This window comes from Akebia trifoliata, chromosome 4, assembly GCF_017979445.1.
Source record: "Akebia trifoliata isolate Shusen 1 chromosome 4, ASM1797944v1, whole genome shotgun sequence".
NCBI classification, from domain to species: Eukaryota; Viridiplantae; Streptophyta; class Magnoliopsida; order Ranunculales; family Lardizabalaceae; genus Akebia; species Akebia trifoliata.
This window is the reverse complement of record NC_141378.1, coordinates 44,694,940-44,714,750: the sequence shown is the minus strand read 5'-3', so window position 1 is coordinate 44,714,750 and position 19,811 is coordinate 44,694,940. Positions and strand designations below refer to the sequence as shown.

The following is a 19,811-nucleotide window of genomic DNA, read 5'->3' as shown; positions in this document are numbered from 1 at the left end:
TATTTGCAATTTTTTTTTAGTAAGTCGGTTCTGTTCATGCTTATCTTATTTCTCATTAATTGATCATTAATCAATAGAAATACCCCTCCTGTAAAATTGGTGATATTAGGGTTACCCCCTTAATCGTAAGTCAACGTTGTTTTTTCTTAATGATTTAATAGTGGAAGTTTGATTTAGTAATTTTAGTATTTGAAGAGCATTTTGAAAAGAAAAAAAAAAAAAATCAAAATTTAACCATTAATCACCAAGAAAATGGAATGTCGACTTACAGTCAAGGGGGGTAAACCTATTTTTCAAGGGACTAAACCTAATATCACCAATTTAACAAGGGGTATTTCTAAAATACCCTTCTATTTGTCTGTTGAAATATCTTTGAAGTTGAATTGAAGTGCATCAATTGTACCATTACTTTACAATCATTCTATTTGTTTTTATTTTTATTTTTATTGCATATTCTGCCTAAATGTTAGGTAAAATCTTGTTGAGTATGTATTTTCCTCCACTCTTGAATGAGTCATACCCTAGTTAGGCTCCGTGACCTTTTTATATTTATAGTTCTCATTTTCTTCAACAGATTGGTCTTTTGGAGTAATTGGTTGATTAACATGATTTTAGAGCGTTAGTTCGTATAGGTCATGGGTTCAAATCTTTCCACCCTTATGAGTGAAGGAGAGTGTTGAGTATATATTTTCCTTCATTCTCAGGTGAGTCATATCCAAATTAAGTCCCTTCTCCCTTTCTCCAACAGATCTGTCTATTGGAGTAGTTGGTTGGTTAACAAATATTGAGTGGTGGAATGATCTTATTTTTTTCATCAACATTATTCTCATAATATATTTGTAGTTTAGTCATCCTATTTCTTGCATCAATTACCTGCAAAAACAGGGCTTAAACTAAAACAATTATCTTTTATTTTGTCATGATCTTGAAAATTTATCAGGCGTACACAATCTCATTTGTATAAGTCAAAACCATTTTCAATGGTTCTAATCATAACTTGTTTTATTAAATTCATTTTTCCACGGACGAGCTTCAAATGCAAACTTAAATTATTTATTTATTTATGTATTTATTTTTGACGGAAGAGGGATTGGTTTTCGCATTGATAAGACAATTTTTAAGGGATAAAAATATAATTTTATATAAGACATAAATTAATGGTTCGTATAGTTGTGGGAAGATTTTTCTTAAACCTCATACGCCACTTTAGACTACGAAGTACTTGACTATGATTTTCATCTCCAACGTATTGATGTAATATTTGACAAAAGCCTATTGATGTTTAGGTAAGAGATAAGTTCGCATTGTCTTCACTATTATAATGAGAGACAACGGTGCAGAAATGGTAACACCAAAATTTGTGTGGTCATAAACACCCCCACTTTTATGTTTAAATTTGATATATTTAAAGTCATTTTGATAAAAAAAATCATAATCAACAATCACATTGATTAGTTTCAAAATTATAAAAATATCCCTTTTCCTTACTATGTAATATTCAAAAAGGAGTTGTGATGAATGCACGTGATAAATCATAGGCGGTATGTACACGATTGACATGGTAAGGGCACATAACCATAAATCTTTTTCTTCAAGATACACAAAGAAAAGATCTACAATTCAATGCCCTTGTCACATCAGCCGCGTACAAACGAAGTATGATGTCATCATTATTCTTCGAAAAAAAAAAGGAGTCGTGATGAATGCATACAATCTTGGTATGCGGTTGACGTGGCAAGGGCACAGAATCATAGATAATTTTCATCGGAATACACAAGAAAAAGACGTGTGGTTCTATGCCCTTGCTAATCCAACCAGGGGCATTCATCATTTTTCTCAAAAAAGAAAAAAGGGCCTATAATCATGTGGCTGAGATGGAATCTCAGATAACACATGTCTTTAAGTTCATGATCGAGAATATGGATCAGCAACTTAAAGATGACTAGCCGGCTTTGTAGTTTAGTTTGATTAACTTGTTTCCTTGTGTTAGTTAATATATATAGAATGATTATATGCTACGTAGTACATGAAAGAAAAGTTTCTTTCTTTGGTGGGAAGTGGGAAGCAAACTTTTAGGTCAGAAATTATGTACTCAAATCAACTTTACTTCTCTGTTTTTGTTTCTCAATAAAATCCGAAACGGTGGTAGCGGATTTTCAACCGATGAGACAATGTAGCAAGGTAACGACTACGATCTTGATCCCACTACCCTGATACCAATTGAAAGAACAAAAGGGGTTTGAATATCTAGGAAGGAATGTAGTATACCAGTGAATCAAGACAAAGTCTCAGTGGTAAGAAACTAAATGTGATTTTCTTGTATTTCTATTTCCTCGTATATAAACAAATCACAATGGAAAATATGGCACTTCTTGCACGAGTGCGATTTTGTTGATGCATAGTGACCGCGCAATCCTATTGGAGGATTGCTTGGAATTTTTTTGAAGCAGTCCCTCATCTTAATTGTTTTTACATTCCTTATACTCTTATTAATTAAATACAAATCCAAACACCGTCATTTTCAATTGAAATAATAAAATACTTATCTTACTAATGTAATAAGATTTTAATCCTTAATAAGGGTCGTTTTGCTCATATGGATAACCATATCATCAGTTCAACACTATTGTAGCCATCTAAGTTTCATCGAAAACTCAGACAAAAAAAAAAAAAAAACTTCAAGAAAAACAATTTTTTTCCTTTTAGCTTGATCCATGTTTTTGAAAATTGATGGCTACTGAACTTTCAAATAACTCCCAAACTTAAAATCGAAATACACGGGAAAAAATAACTATTTTTTTTGGGATTTGTATTTTCAAAATTCATATACTTTTGTCTACTACAATATTGAAGTATCCCATCATGTTTTTGGATGCCACAAGGTGAGTCCAAGTGGACACAATAAAGTATTTTAGAGAAGCACTTTTCCTATTAACTTAGTAAAATTTGAAATCTTACTAAGGGTCATTGAGCTTAAATGAATTATCAAATTGGCAATCCAATACTAAGGTTTTTTATTAAGAAAAAAAAATCAAAAAAGTAATTTATGTAAAACAAATTATGTTTTTTGAATGACAATGATTTTCTTGAAAATTTATATAAAAAACTGAAAAAAAAAAATAATAATAATAATGAATGAAAAATATTTTTTTAATTAACCTGTAAAAATAAAAGGGAGGTGTTTCAATTTTTTACTATGAGAGATATTTTAATATAGGTGTTATTGGCACCTCAACTTTTGCTTATTACACCCCATTTAAAAATAAAGAAAACAATTGAATGGTTGAGATGCCAATAGAAATTCTCTCATTTTTTTTCTTTTCTTTTGCTTAAATTCTTTTGTTTTTAATTTAGGATTTTATATGAACCTTTTTTTAATAGTAAAAAACTAATAAAATTATTTGAATGAGTAATATAATATTTTATTATGTTGAGATTGTAATTTGAGACAAAAAAAAAAAAAAAAGTAATAAATAAAGAAAATAGGTGAATGATTGAGAATAAGTAAAAGTTGGGGTGCCAATAGAAACTCTCATTTTTTTTTTCTTAGATTCTTTTGTTTTAGGTTTAAGATTTTATATCAACCTTTTTTTTAATTGTAAAAAACTATTAAAATTATTTGAATGAGTTTTATAATATTTTATTATGTTGAAATTGTAATTAGAGACAAACCTTAATAATAAGTAAAGAAAATAGGTGAATGGTTGAGAATAACTAAAAGTTTAGGTGCCGATAGAAACTCTCATTTATTTTTTTCTTAGATTTTTTTGTTTTAGGCTTACGATTTTATATGAACCTTTTTTAATTTTTAAAAGCTACTTAAATTGTATGAATGAGTGCTATAATATTTTATTATGATGAAATTGTAATTTAAGGCAAATCTTTGTAATATTTGAAGTATGTGTTTTGATCTTTAATTGGGGTGTGATAATTAATTTAAGTAATTGGAATGTAATAAGTACAAGTTAGGGTGTCAATAGCCCCTCTCTTAAAATATATCTCATGGTAAAAAAGTTGAAAGACCTACTTTTATTTTTGCAGGTTAAGTAGAAAAGTATTTTTCATTCATTATTATTATTTTTTATCCGAATTCTTCAAGGAAATCATTTTCACAAAAAAAATATAGTTTTTTCTTCATATATATATATATTTTTTCAAGAACAGAAACCTTAGTTTTGGATTGCCAATTTGATAATCCATTTGAACTAAATGATCATTAGTAAGATTTGAAATCTTACTTAATAGGAAAAATGCTTCTCTAAAATATTTTACTATTTTCGATTAACCTTGAGCTCACCTTCTGGCATCCAAAAACATGATCGGATGCTTCAATATTGTCGAGGACAAAAGTATATAAACTTTGAAAAAATAAATCCCAAAAAAAGTTATTTTTTACCATTGTATTTCAATTTTAAGTTTGGGAGTTATTTGAAAGTTTGGTAATTTTCAAAAACTTACATCAAGTTAAAAAAAAAATTTGTTTTCTTAAATTTTATTTTTTTGATTTGAGGTTTTCGATGAAATTTAGAGGGCTGTGCTAGTGTTGGACTGGTGATGTGGTTATCCATATGAGTAAAAAGACCTTTAGTAAGTATTAAAATTTTATTACATTAGTAAGACAAGTGTTTTGTTATTTCAATTGAAAATGACGGTGTTTGAATTTGAATTTAATTAATAAAGAGTATAAGGATTGTAAAAAAAACTAAGATGAGGGACTACTACAAAGATGTTTCAAGCAATCCTCCAATAGGATTGGAGGATTGCGCGGTTACTATGCGTGAACAATATGCCTGTCAACAAAATTGCAATACTCTTGCACAATGGTCAAGAAAACTTTAAAAACACATTAAGGGTCAATAATTACTCGGAAAAAACTTTTATGGTCTGTCCACATACCAAGAACTCCAACCACATTTCTCTCAATAATTTCTCACCATCAATATTTGTGAGGTATAAGGTTTTGCGAACCCTCCTTGTTAGCAGACACATGGCGTTTTGTATTTATTTCATTACACTACATTTCTATCAATATTTGGAAAACCTCTTTGAAATTGCCAAGTGTAATCTAAAGGAGAGGGTCTACCTTAATTTTGATGTGAATGGCCGGTCCAAAAAATTTTCCATCGCATTTAGAACTTATTCTTTAAAAAAAAGTGTGAAAATTGCTTAGAATTGTTTTTGAAGTTTTGGAGTCGTGTTGGGGTGACATAGGATTTACTGTGATTTTCACAATTCTGATGTGGAGATGTATACATAACCATAGATCATTTTTACTCGTATTACAAAGAAACGCATCTATGGTTATCTACACATCCCATGTCAGACTTGTGAGAATCGCAATAAATACCCTGTGTCATTTGAGCATTTTCCTTTTGTCATGGTGGTAAAGAAAACTACAAAAACACATTTTTCTCAATAATTTCTCCCCATTAATGTCTGTGAGGTATAAGGTTCTATGAACGTGGCATTTTGTATTTATTTCATTACACTATATTTCTATCAATATTTGGAATACCTCTCTGAAATTGCCACGTGTAATTTAAAGGGAGGGTCTACCTTAATTTTGATGCGAATGGCTGCTTCAATGTTTTTTCCCATCACATTTAAAACTTGTTCTTGAAAATTAAAATGTAAGAAAATTGCTCGGATTTCTTTTTGAAGTTTCTGAGAACCCTCTTTTAGAGTGGTCAAGAAAACTTAAAAAACGCGTAAAGGCTCAATAATTTCTCACACAAAAAGTCTATGGTCTGTCCACATACCAATTGATTCCAACCATATTTTTCTCCATAATTTCTAAATGAGGTACAGGGTTCTACGAACCCTCCTTGTCATTAGACATATTTATGGCGTTTTGTATTTCACATTGATAAGACAGTTTTTAAGGGATAAAAATATAATTTTATAAAAGACATAAATTAATGGTTCGATAGTCATGGGAATATTTTTCTAATTAAAACCTCATACACCACAAGATCTAGACTACGAAGTGCTCAACTATGATATTTGTCTCTAACGTATCGATGTAATATTTGACAAAAACCTTTTGATGTTTAGGTAAGAGATAAGTTCGCATTGTCTTCACTATTATAATGACAGAAGGAGGGGCAGAAGTGGTCATAAACTCCCTCACTTTTATATTTAAATTTGATATATTCAAAATCATTTTGGTAAAAAATAAAAATTCATGTGAATGCACGTGGTGGTTTGTATGTGATTGACGTGGCAAAGGCATAGAACCATAAATTTTCTTCTACGAGATACACAAAGAAAAAGATCTACAATTTAATGCCCTTGCCACATCAATCGTGTTCAGACCGCGTATGATTTCATTATTATTCTTTAAAAAAAAAAAGAGTCGTGATGAATGCACATGATAAATCATAGGTGGTTTGTATGTGATTGACGTGGCAAGGGCACATACAAATATATCTTTTTCTTTAAGATACATAAAGAAAATATCTACGATTGAATGCCCTTGCCACATTAGCCACGTACATACCAAGTATGATTTCGTCATCATTCTTCAAAAAAAGAGTCATGATGAATTCATGCGGTATTGATACTCGGCTGACTTGACAAAGGCACATAACCATAGATCGTTTTCATCGGGATACACAAGAAAAAGATATGTGGTTATGTGCCTTTGCTACGTCAGCCACATACCCAACCCTGTGTATTTGTCATTATTCAAAAAAAAAAAAAAACCTATAATCATGAATCATGTGGTTGAGTTGGAACCTCAGATAACACATGCCTTTAAGTTGTCGTTCGAGAATCTAGATCAACAACTTAAAGATGACTAGCTCGACTTTGTAGTTTAGCTTGATTAACTTGTTTCCTTGTGTCAGTTATGTTAGAGAATAAGATGCATTGTACTAAGATGCATGAGATACAATATATCATTGTTAGTGTATCTCATCACAAATGGAAGGTTGTGATGAATGATATTTTAGAATATATATTGATATTTAGAACATATCAATTGAGATATTTAGAATATTTATATTAGGTACTTTTCATATATCTTGGTTGATGTAATGTCTATAAATACCCTATTGGGGTCTTTTTAATATTCATTCAAGAAATACTTAATAAATTCAAAATTTCTACATGGTATCAGAGTTCAAGTTCCACTAAATACATTGATCTTGGTGCGCCATTCTTTGACGATGGCGCCGCCACCACTATCATCAAACCTTAATCATTTTGTTTACGTTATTAGCATTTTTTTTCAATAAAAATACCATCTTTCTCCATGTTCTATATCTAGATATCTTTTATTTTTTTCGTTTCTATTATTTTAGGTATTTTGTTTTTCCAATAAAAATCACAACTTCTTATATATCTCTATAAATTTCCCAATTTCACATATTCATGTTACATGATCTTTTTTTTTTTTTTTTTTTTCTATTTAAAATCTCTCCAACGAGAGTTATTTCATTTAAATGGCACAATCCTACTTTTTATACTTCTGAGAGAGATCTTGACAGATCTGGTCTAATAAGTCACCGGCTCCAACAAACTCAAAATGAGCAGGATGTAATAGTTATGGACTTCATAGACAGACAATGACCACCAACAAATACGATTGGCACTTCGACGATCAATGAATATATCCATTAATAAAATCAAACAATTATTCAACAAAACCAATTGTATATTCCTTTTTCAAAAGACCATGCAATTGTAGGAGGATATTAAAGAATAAGATGCACTATATTAAAATGCATGAGATATACTGTATCATTGTTAGTGTATCTCATCAGAAATGGAAGGTTATGATGAAGGATATTCTATAATATATATTGATATTTAGAATATATCAATTGGAATATTCTAAAATATTTATATTAGGTAATTTTCATATATCTTGGTTGATGTAATGTCTATAAATACTCTATTGAGATTTTTATAATATTCATCCAAGAAATACTGAATAAATTCACAATTTCTACAAGTTAATTTTTTAATTACTATTCTTATTATATATATATAGAGATATATATATATTTTTCGCGAGATGAATTTGAGTGGAATAAACAAACTGTAAAAACCATTTATTTATTTATCTTAAAGGGTAGAGATAGGTTGGATTAGGGTCTATGTTAATTTTGTTTTTGACACGTAAGCTTTGGGCCTGATTGATTCAGCTGCCAGAATCTGCTGTCAGCTTCTGCTGCTAGAATCTACTGTTAGAATCTGCTGTCAGAATCTGAAACATTGAAAAGCTTGCTTGATAGAACTTTCTAAAAGTGCTGTGCTGTCAGAATCTGGTAATTACTGCTTGATACAGCTTCAAGAATTTGCTGTGTTAGGGTAAAATGACCAAAATACCCTTAAGGTTGATAATGCACCCAGAATGCATTAAAAATGATCAGAATACTCCTATAAATAGATAATTAAACTAAATATATATAAATATAATATAATAAAATTATATAAAAATTAAAATAATTATTATTTTAATTTTAAAATGTTTATAAAAATTATAAAAAAAATTATAATTCTATAGAAATTTCGGCAGCATCTCCTTAAAAAAATGGACATATGGAATTTTCCTGATAAACAAAATACCTGCATAATACACAATCCAAAATTCACATTGTACATAACACATCCACATTACATCGTATATATTAGTTGATCTTAACAAAACTAAGTTAATAATTGTCATAAAATAGTCATTTAATTTTAATTTCTAACAAAACAGCCTATGTGTATCATTTGGCATGTATCACAAGTGGGTAAAATCGCCTTACACTATCAACAACTAATACATGACTTACCATGAGGCTAAGTGCAATGTTGCAGTGCTGTGAATGTAATGGGATTTACAACAAAAGTAATTGTGATGGAACATTAAAACAGTCATAAGAAAAAAAGAGAAAATGCATGGAAGTAATATTCGCAATTTTGGTGAAATAAGACCATGTTGAAAGTAATATAACATTCCAAAATGCATGGAAATGTATCAATTAAATCCCACTCTAGCCCTACCATAACCCATCGAAGAAAATTCAATCATTGTGTAACTAAGGTTGGATCGGATTACCAAAACACAACAATGATATTAGAATCTCATATTCATCTTAACAATAACAAAATATTGAACAAGATACTTAAATCTATTTGAAAACAAGCAGAAATTTATTTCAATGCTAAGTAAGCGGAAATATTTTCAATGCAAAGCAATCGGAGTTTTGGTTATTTAATATAACTAAGGGAGTTTTGGTTATTTAATATAAAAAAATCCTAAAGGAATTACTTTAAAAAGGAAAGTAATTTAGACATACACCTCTACGTTTAAGTGAATATTTGAGATGCACCCTTGGTTTTCAAATACCCTTAGATGTCTTTAGCAAGGTCACTATATTTATATCTAAATCTATAATCAAGTTAAACTAATAAAAATATCTATCCTAAAGAGTAAATTTCACTAAGGTATGAAACAAACAAAAGCTATTTTGTAAAGTTATATCATAAAATATCAACATTTAAAGATTTTGAAATAATCCAAGTAATATCCAATCGTATCTTTCTAGTTGTTCTCTCTGACATGAAGCCAAGTTTGCATTTGTTTGTTTCTTGTATTATTCTTTTCTACATGACCCTATTCTAGAATTTTATTCCACAATAGGTAGTGCAATTCCGCACATCTCCCTATTCTTTAAAATAGGTGTCAAATTTTTTTCCCATGATTGACATCCAAATATTAATCTTTCTACCATTTAGATCAGATTTCATTAATCTTTCCAACAAAGGGGAAAAACAAAATAATAAATAAAAAAAAACCCTTCATAGGTTAGATGCTCCAAAAGAAAAAGGTAAAAGTAAGCAAAAGTCCTTCATGAAAATTTCAATAATCATCCAAAATTTGAGAAAAGTAAGCAAATCCCTTCATGGGTTAACCTCCAAAAAGGGGAAATTAAGCAAAAATCCTTCATAGGAAATTACCAAGTGTAGCCTTCATGGGTACTTTAAAAATTGATCCAACAAAAAGAAAACAAAACAATATAACAGAATCTCACCTTTATCCTTGTATTTGGTGTAAAGCTCAGTCAATTGGGTATAATTGGTATCCACTGTTCAGCTCCAAACACAATCCCATTAATATTCAGAAAAACCAAAATAAATAAATAAATAAGATTGATGAATGACCCATTTTTGAAAAATAAAGTACCATTTGGAAGCAACGTTACCAACAACAATAATCTTCCCTTTGTAAATGTTGAGATCAACATCCTTCCCTTTACAATCCTGAAGAGAAAATCCCATAATTTCAAAGAACCCATATGCGTGCAAGTGATGAATTTTCATACAGAGAGACAGAGAAAAAAAAATTGAAATTGAAATCTGATAAAATTAACTTACCTTGACTGTGAAATCATGGAGGGACTGATCTAAGGTAGATGATTGAGAAGCACCCATACCAAATCAAGGGTTTGTATGGCAGAGAGAGAGAGAGAGAAGGAGAGACTTTAGGAGAAGAGGAGAAAACGACGACGTCGGTGTCCGAAGGTTCTGTCGAGAACGACGTTGCTGTGTGAGGGTTCTGTCGAAGAAGAGACGAAGAGAAATCGATGTTGCTGTGTGAGGGTTCTGTCGAAGAAGAGACGAAGAGAAATGAGTTAAAAAAACGAAGGGTAATAACGTCTTTTCACATGAGACGTTTTTCGGTAATTCGCGTCTCCCGCAAACGCAAATAGAAAAAGCTCTAAAATTCCGCTTTTCACATTTGCGTTTATAAACGCAATTTCGTAACGCAAACTCGGTAAAGCAAAACGCAAATGATTGCGGTCCGTTTGATTCAGCTTCAAAACGCTGCGTTTTGACGCAAACGCCGGTAAAATTGCGTTTTGAAGCGCAATCAATAGCCCCCTTTCTGTCGGTATCGGTGGAGACGTTGATAAATGTAGAAGAAAGAACAGAAAAAACGAGTGGAATAAAAGAAGTTGCACACATGGACGACTGGACTTGAAAGAAAAGTGTTTTTTCTTTCTTTGGTGGGAAGTGGGAAGCGGGAAGCAAACTTTTAGGTCAGGCCATTATGTACTCAAATCACCTTTACTTTGTTCTTGTATTTCTATTTCCTTGTATATAAACAAATCACAATGGAGAATATGACACTTGTTAAATTGTGACCTTGTAAGTGATTTTCGAAAAGAATTAAAAATGGCGTTGGAGCTTGTAGGAGGAGCTGCGTTAGGTGCAGTTGTAGGAGAGCTGTTTGAAAGCAATCTTAGATAAGAAAGATAAGATCTTCATCTTCAAATCCGTCATGGAAAGACTCCAATCTACTCTAGAAACTATAAATCCCACAATCGAAGTGATTAAACGGTTAGATGGAGAATTAAATGATCCAAGAAGGACTGATATCAATAGATTAATTGGAGAATTGGAGAAAGGGAAAGATTTGGTTCATAAATGTTCGAAGATTAAGAGTTGGAATTACTTTCGTAAGTATCGGTATACGAAGAGACTAGAACAATTAGATGATTCTTTAGTTAGGTTTTTTGGTTTGAATGTAAACGCTGAGATTTGGAGAGATACGAAACAGATTTTGGTCAATTTCCAGGAAGCGACTAGGAAACCGGCACAATTGAATTTGATAGAAAAAAGTGTTACGAATGGAAATGTGGATCGGATCAAATGTTGGTGTGCAGTTCCTGAAATTCCTAATCATGGTTTTTAAACTCAGTATTGCGTCTTGTCTCGTTCAACTCCGATACCGAGTCGTCTCGGACGAGTTTTCCGATACGTTTGAGACGTCTCGTGAGATAACTCGAAAAATTGTACGTGAGATGTAAAACTCGGTCAAAAAAATGACTTTGTGAGTTGGTCTCGTTCAGCTCTGATACCGAGTTAACTCGGGCTATACGTCTCGGTCTCGGACGAGTTTAGAAACCATGTTCCTAATTTTTCTGTTGGAATGGATGTGCGACTTAAAGAATTGAAGACGGAGTTGTTTAAAGACGACATGAGTATAATCGGATTGTGCGTACTTGGTGGATCTGGGAAGACTACATTGGCTGCTAAGCTTTGTCAAGACGAAGAAGTGAAAGGTATATATATCTATTCAAAATTTTGAACAACATTTCTTTAACTTATGGTTTGTTGGTTTTCCTTAGTAGATTCAAAATTTTCACGTTGAATTTTATACCCAATTGAATCGTGGTGAAAAGAAGGAGAATATCACTTTATTCATCTTTGATAAAGAACCTTGAATCCACAAAGAAAGCAAGAGAATTATTCTAAGAATACTTAGGTTCTATTGATAGTCTAGATGTTGCAAAATGTATCTCTCACTATGGTTTAAAATATTGGAATGTATCTGTCGATACGTATTGGTATCAGTCGAGCCAATATGAAAGATTGAATGTTTTAGGTATCTATTGGATTGTATCGATTGATACTGTATTGATATTTTCATTAATCAGAACATTCGATCAATATGATATTTTAAACCTTGTCTCTCACCATCATTTTAATAGATTTTCAAAACTTGTAATTTGGCTCCACTTCTACTAATCTAAAATACTAAAACTTTCTATAAAAAAAATTTATTCTGTTTAAATTTTCTCTACTAACACTAGAATACTTACTAATGACTTTCTAAAACAAATCCAGACTCCAAATTACTTCTTTGGAAGTTTGTAATGGAATTTTAGTTTACCATTATATACATTCGAATCTGGAAGGATCCTTATCTGACCTACATTTTAGTTGAGTCAGGATATTAAGCCATATTCAACCCATAGAGTTGACTTAAAAATGCGTTTTAACCCTTGAAACAACTTTTTTTTATCGGTAAAGATGGGTTAGTGGTTATTATAAGAAGTATGGGTTCAAGGGGGTTTGAATATCGGTCCAAAATTACCACTTTGTTAAGTGACACTTCGTAGCGTTTTTTTTCTTCTCATGATAATGAATGTGTTAAATGGCCTTCGACGTTCTCCTCGTTGGAGTGCTCGTCATAAACTTTTGGTGTTGTAATAGTTATTCTTATTTATGATTGTGAAGTTATGCCCGTTTCAATTTATGATTATCACGAAGTTTTTATTTTTTTTATTTTTACTAAATAGCTTTCTAATGCTCTCTTTTTATAGCAAGATTCAAGGATAACATCTTATTCTTAACCGTTTCGAGCTCGCCTGACTTGAAAGTCATCGTAAATGGATTATTTGAACGGTTGGGCGGTGGAAATGGGTCTCTAAAATTTCAAAATGACGAAGATGCAGTGAAGCAGCTAAGATCTTTGATGAAGCAGAAAGGAGATCACATATTGTTGATCTTGGATGATGTATGGTCAGAATCATTCCTTCAGAAGTTTGTGTTCGGAACTGTACGACATAAGATACTGGTTACATCAAGAACTGAATATAAATTATATGATTTTACATATTCTTTGAAAATGTTGAGTGACTCAGATTCCATGAGTCTTTTTCGTTACTTGGCATTCCCGCAAGATGGAAGCTATGAGATACCAGATGAAGATTGTGTGAAAGAGGTATTGTTTTTATCTGTGATACATGTATACTTACAATCTACATACATCAAGTCATAAGAAATACCACCATTTCCATGTAGAACCTTAGGTATCAACCCCACAATACTCACACTCACACACGTGCACAAGCACGCACAAATCCACACACACACCACACACCTACCTTGTTTTCTGAAAAAAGGTTGCTTCAAAATTTTGGAGGAACCCTCCACGTAACATGACACATGGTTTTTTGTATTTATTTCACGACGCTACCTTTTATTAATATTTGAGATACGTCCTTGAAGATACCACATGTAATCAAAATGGCCCTTCAAAGTTTTTTCCAATGTTACTTGCTCTCGAATAATTCAAGAAAGTACACCCCTTGCAGAAATGAACATTGACTTTTGATTCATTCAACTTAATGTTTCAAAGTGATGTCCTTCCATATATTGTGTTTCAAAGCATGCATGCACATGCACACACGGATCCATAGAATCACCACTGTGCACACACGTATATACTTACACACACACGCACACTCGTTTTCTGAAAATGGTACATGTTTCGAATAATTCAAAATGTTGACCTCTGCAAATATGAGCATTGGATTTTCATTTTTTTTATTATTATAACTACTGAATTTTGATTTATTCAAATTAATATTTAGTGATGCCCTTCCTTAGTAGTATGTGCATACTGTTTTTTCTTGTATGATTTCTACAAAAAGAAAATAACAGATTGTACTTGATTGTTATCAAATGATAGATAGTAAGACGTTGCAAGGGACTACCCCTGACTCTTACGGTGATCGCTTCCTCACTATTTGGAGAATCTACAAGGATGTGGAGAAGGATGGAGAGAAAATTTGGGGAAGGCTCCTCCATCTTCGACGCACACAAGGAACTTCTTGAATGTCTTGCAACCAGTTTAGAGTTCTTAGATGATGATGTTCGAGAGTGCTTCTTTGATTTGGGTTTGTTTTCCGAGGACCAGAGGATCCCCGCTTCTGTTTTTATAGACATTTGGGTTGAATTCTATGAACTAGATGAAGATGATGCTTATGCCAACCTCCTTGAACTATCCTCTCGAGATCTCGTTATTCTAGAGGAAAATGATAGGTATGTTGCTCTTCTCCATATTTTGCTATAGATGATTTTCATTGTTTGATGATACTGCAAACTGATTTAACATACATATCTTTACTATTATAATGAGAGAAGGCGGAGTAAAAGTTGTTTGAAACCAAAATTTGAGTGGCCATTAATGTCCCCATTTTTATATTTAAATTTAATATAATCAGGGTCATTTTGGTAAAAATCAAGAACAGTGCAACCTAATTACGTTGCTTAATTTTCAAAATTACAAAAGTGTTTTTTTTATATTTTGTAATCTTCAAAAACCCTTTAATCAATATTTTAAATTACAAATAACCTTTTTTATACATGTGCGTTTGCACATGCCACCTTTTAGTTCAGTATTAACTACAAGAATGACTACTACAATTTTTGCAAAACTTTCCTAAGTGATGTGTTATTATAAATGAAGAATTAAAATCGGTTGTATTTCTTTGATTGCTATTAGTACTGTATTCATCAACCGATAGGTTGGACATGGTGTCAGCTATACGTATCTTAAATAAACATATCTCTCATTGTTCATCAGAGAAGATGCAGGGAAGATTGACGGAAACTTGAATGAGTTATTTGTTACTCAACATGATATTGTCCGAGATTTGGCTATTTATAAGAGTCAGGATCGTCAAAACATAAACCAAAGAAAGCGACTGATGATGGACCTAAGAGAGGACAACATTGCCAAGAGTTGGAGTGAACAAGATCACCGACCCTTTGATACCCGCTTAGTGCTATCCGCACAGGTTTGTTCATTTGCACCGAACTGCTTCACTGTTGTTTCATCAACTTATGGAGTACATTTTGCAGGAAGAATGTATTCTTCAGGATGGAGCAAGATGCAATTTCCTAAAGCGGAGGTCATGCTTTTGAGTTTCTCAACAACGGACATCTTACCAAGGTTCATCGAGAAAATGAGCAATTTGAAGGTTCTGATTATTTCATATTATAGACCTCACCTATCTACAGATCTAAGTGGGCTGTCCTCTCTTTGTGACCTATCCCAACTAAAGAGATTAAGGATAGAGAATTCTTACTTTGTTTCCCTCGACAAAAACATAGAGCCATCGAAGAATATGCAGAAAATATCACTAGTGGGGGGGGGGGGGGTGTATTTTCAAAAATGTTTCAGAAAATATCAGTATATGTCCAAATCTCAATGAGATTGATATAGACTATTACGATTTTGAGAATGTATTACCTGAATCAATCTGCAAGATCCGACACCTGAAGAAGCTCAGTATCACCAACTGTCTTGCATTATATGAATTACCTGAACAAATTGGAGATTTGATGGAATTAGAAGTTCTAAGGCTGCACGGTTGTTGGGGTCTAAAACGTTTACCGGACTCAATTCGAATACTTAGCAAGCTAAGGTTTTTGGATGTATCTGGGTGTTTATACTTGGAGAGTATGCCTGAAGGGATAGGTGAATTATGCAATTTGAAAAAGCTTAACATGAAAGACTGCCCAAATGTGAGACGATTGCCAAAATCGGCCATGGATCTTAGGCATCTAAAGGTCCCTATTTGTGATGAAGAAATGGGCATCTTATGGAAAACTCTCGCGACGTGTCTCCCTGATCTGAATAAACAAGTAGACACGACTAATGAAGTTATGGTTTGAGATAGAGTTAAATGGTGGAATAGTATTCATGTTGCAGACCCCAATGACATTGAATGTTGTCCATTTATTTACCGTCATGGATGTAAAATCCTGTCTGTAACATTTTGTTTATTTGATTCATGAACCATGAGAAGGTTTTTTGGTTGATTTCTATTGTCCCACAAATCCATGTTGTGATTTAAAGATTAATTTCATCCTTTGTGGTCAAATTTTGTAGAAGTTAAAAATGAAAGTTACTTTAGTCATAACGTATTACTTCTAAAATTGGATTTAGTGGTCCTTTTTGTGAGATCATTGTTCTGTATAATACTCAAATGTTGTAATTGTTTTCAGTATGGTTATTACATTTGTGGCATTTAAAAAGTTATTCTTCTGTAATTCTTGGGAATATGAAATGATTCGAAGCTCTTGGGGTATCTTTGATGACAATTATGTTGGCACCAATAGAATGTCCCAGAACCAAGGATAGTATCTAATAGATTTCAAAACCATTTTGCTTTTACTAAAACCAGACTACCCAACCAAATAACTTGATCGGGTTGGTCGGGTCAAATAATTTTGGAACATTCGACACTTTTTTGCTATTTTTTTTGTAATTGTACCATGTGTGTCTTTGAAAGAAAGCCCTATTGTTGTTGATTCAAGGAAGTTGCAGATTCATACTACTGGGGTGAGGTTTTTAATCCAAAATACATGGCTCAATTTGGGGTATTTTAGAAACACCCTCTGTTAAATTGGTGATATTAGGTTTACTTTTTGTACTGTAATTCAACATTGCTTTTTCTTGACGATTTAACAGTAAAATTTTGAATTTTTTTTTTTTTTTATTTCCAAATTTTGATTTAGTAATTTTAGTATTTGAAGAAAAAAAAATTCAAAATTTAAACCATCAAATCACCAAGGAAACGCAAGGTAGACTTCCAGTCAAAAGGGGTAAACCTAGCTTGCATTTTGCTAGGGGATAAACCTAATAAAACCAATTTAACGGCCAAAAATTCGAGCTTACTTTATGAATTAATCTAGGGTGACTAACTTAGTAAGATTTAAAATCTCACTAATGAATGTTGGGCCCATATGGATTATCAAATTAGAAATCTAACACCACAGCCTTGCATATTTTATGGGAAAACTCATATGCAGAAGAAAACATTAAAAAAAACAATTTGTTTTCAGCTTGATCATACTTATTGAAAAATGATGGCTACTATACTTCAAAATTTAAAACTAAAATTCAATGGTGGAAAGTATTTTTTTTTTTTCAAAATTTTTTAACATTTTGTCATCTATAATCTTGTGCAATCAAATTATATTTTTGGATGCCAAAAATTGATGTGTTAGAATACATTCCAACGTATGCTAGGTAACAAATTCAAAACTCGAAGGGCATTTTTGTAATACAAATGCAATATGAATATAAGAAAATTTCGACATTTAAAGGGTCGAAATTTTAATTTTTTAATTTAAAAAAAAATCGGCCCCTTAAAAAGTCGATTTTGATTTCTTTTGATAAATTCCAAAACAAAATGTTACTTTTTTTACAAAATATTTTTTTTAATAGATTCTTTTTTATAATTCCCCCCTATTATATTATGCTAGACTAACTTTCTACAACACTGCCTTCAACACTATGTGTGCAGAGAACCATTGGTTTTTATGTACAACACTCGTATCTCAAGGAAAAGTTTCTATGGTTCTGTGCACACACAATGCTCATGTCAATTTTATTTTTTTCAGTATAATATTTTTTCTATTTTAAATCATTTATTATTTAGTAGTTACCCTCTTTTGTTAATTGGATTTATAACCTTTCCTTTTTGGGGTTAGTTTGTTGTATATATTTAGTTTGCTGGATTTATAAACTTTTTTTTCTTTAGGAATCATAGATCAGTATGTCTCAGGATACTTGATTCCCTCAGGATGCATTTTTTACGAGAATATGCAGTTGAGTATCTCGAGGCATATTGATCTATGATTCTTCAAAAAAGAGCTTGTCACGTCAAGAGAGTGGATGGGTGTGTGTCACGTGGGATAGTAAGATTATCTTGATTCATTTATTTAAGGAGACATTAATCTTTGGGTAGGTCAGGAAGAAACTGGGTCTTAGAGCTATGTTAGAGGCCTTACAAATAAACAGAACATTGTAATACTTGGGACTTGTTAGAATGGTGAAATGATTCTCTAAAATTCGGGGATGTAGTCATTGAATTTATGACAGACCCTATTAATAAATTTGTAGTATTTTTTTTTTTTTTCAAACATGTTTTTTATATTAATTTGATTGATTGAGAACCCTTGCACCAGATGTGTAATTGCATATGGAGTGGTCAACACATGAAAGAATCTTAGGATCAAAAGCCAAGGATTTTGTTTTGCAAGATATTGTGGACAATTCGTTGTGTCTAGTATAGTTAGTAATTCTTTGAATAATTCGTGAATTATAATTAAAATTTAGGAATGATGTAAAAAATGATTAAAACTTCCATTCAATTCAACTCCTTGTAAAAATTCTTGATTTTTTGAATTTTTTCAAATTATTCATATTTTATATTTTTTCCCAAATTAAAAAAATCAATTTTTTATTTTTTATTTTTGCAAAAGAGAGTTTAAAACATAAATTAACTTAGGGGTGTTCACCCAGATAACCCGAACCAAAACCGATTGATCAGGTTTTTGTCTAGTTCAAGGGCATACCGAAACCTAGACCGATTGATCGGTCCGGATTCAACTCTGACCAATTTTATATTAGTGAACCCGAACCTTACCCAAAAATCAATCAATCGGGTTAGGACCTCCGATTTCAATCCAATTTTCACAAGAGGTTAAATTGTTAAAGTCAAATTTAGTGGCTCGTGAATATTAAATTAAAGCCTAGCACTATTATATAATGGAAAGCGTTCGGTGGCCCTAAAGAAAAGCAAATATTGTGCCAAACATTTCTCAAAATAGGGGTTAGAAGTTTCTGAATGAGATGTTTTTTTGTGAATCCATCTCTATGGTGAGGAGATCATCCTCACAAAAAATTAGTTCATTCTGAAATTTTTAACCTTAGTTTACAAGTTGAAGAATCGTGGACCGTCTGATTTTTGAGGAGGGGAACATCATCACCAAAAATCAGTCCATTCCGAAACTTTTAACCCATAAATTGAGAAAAAAAAATATATTTGACTCTCTTTAGGGCCTCCGAGCACCACTCTTATATAATATATTAATTAACTTAAATGTGTGTAGTGTTCTACCACTATTTTAAATTAAATCAAAGCTAACGGCTCTTGTATAATATATTAAATTATTTGAAGTTCAAATCTTAACGGTCTTTAAGTATATTAAATTACGAGAGTTACTATTGCCGCACCAACTTTATTAAAATAGGCATAAAGCCGTTGGTATGCTGTGAAACATATTAATTTAAAGCCCCACTTGGCAATATATTAATTTAAATTCATTATTATATGTATAAGATACCAAGTTGGTCACATGTGCTTTAGTGTTAATCTCAATGATTTAAAAATCTAAAATGTTTTCTTAAATATTAAATATGTCAGGTCCAGTGGGGTTTTAGTTCG

General features: G+C 31.8%; 2 protein-coding genes and 1 long non-coding RNA gene across 3 annotated transcripts in view; 2 read left to right on the top strand and 1 right to left on the bottom strand.

Annotated features, from left to right (window-relative positions):
* LOC147405210 (putative disease resistance protein At5g66900) overlaps window positions 1-19,811 on the top strand; it is a 57,303-nt gene that overhangs the window by 7,875 nt on the left and 29,617 nt on the right. The window lies entirely within an intron of this gene.
* Window positions 9,946-10,866, bottom strand: LOC147405213 (uncharacterized). Its single transcript, XR_015178098.1, has 3 exons — window positions 10,372-10,866; window positions 10,181-10,257; window positions 9,946-10,082 (listed from the first exon to the last, which is right to left on the bottom strand). It is a non-coding gene; the product is annotated as an uncharacterized LOC147405213 (long non-coding RNA).
* Window positions 11,930-15,662, top strand: LOC147405212 (putative disease resistance protein At5g66900). Its single transcript, XM_086437527.1, has 3 exons — window positions 11,930-12,062; window positions 13,107-13,507; window positions 14,258-15,662. Exons 1-3 carry the CDS (start codon window positions 11,930-11,932, stop codon window positions 14,639-14,641), a joined length of 918 nt encoding a protein of 305 aa, XP_086293653.1. The 3' UTR covers window positions 14,642-15,662.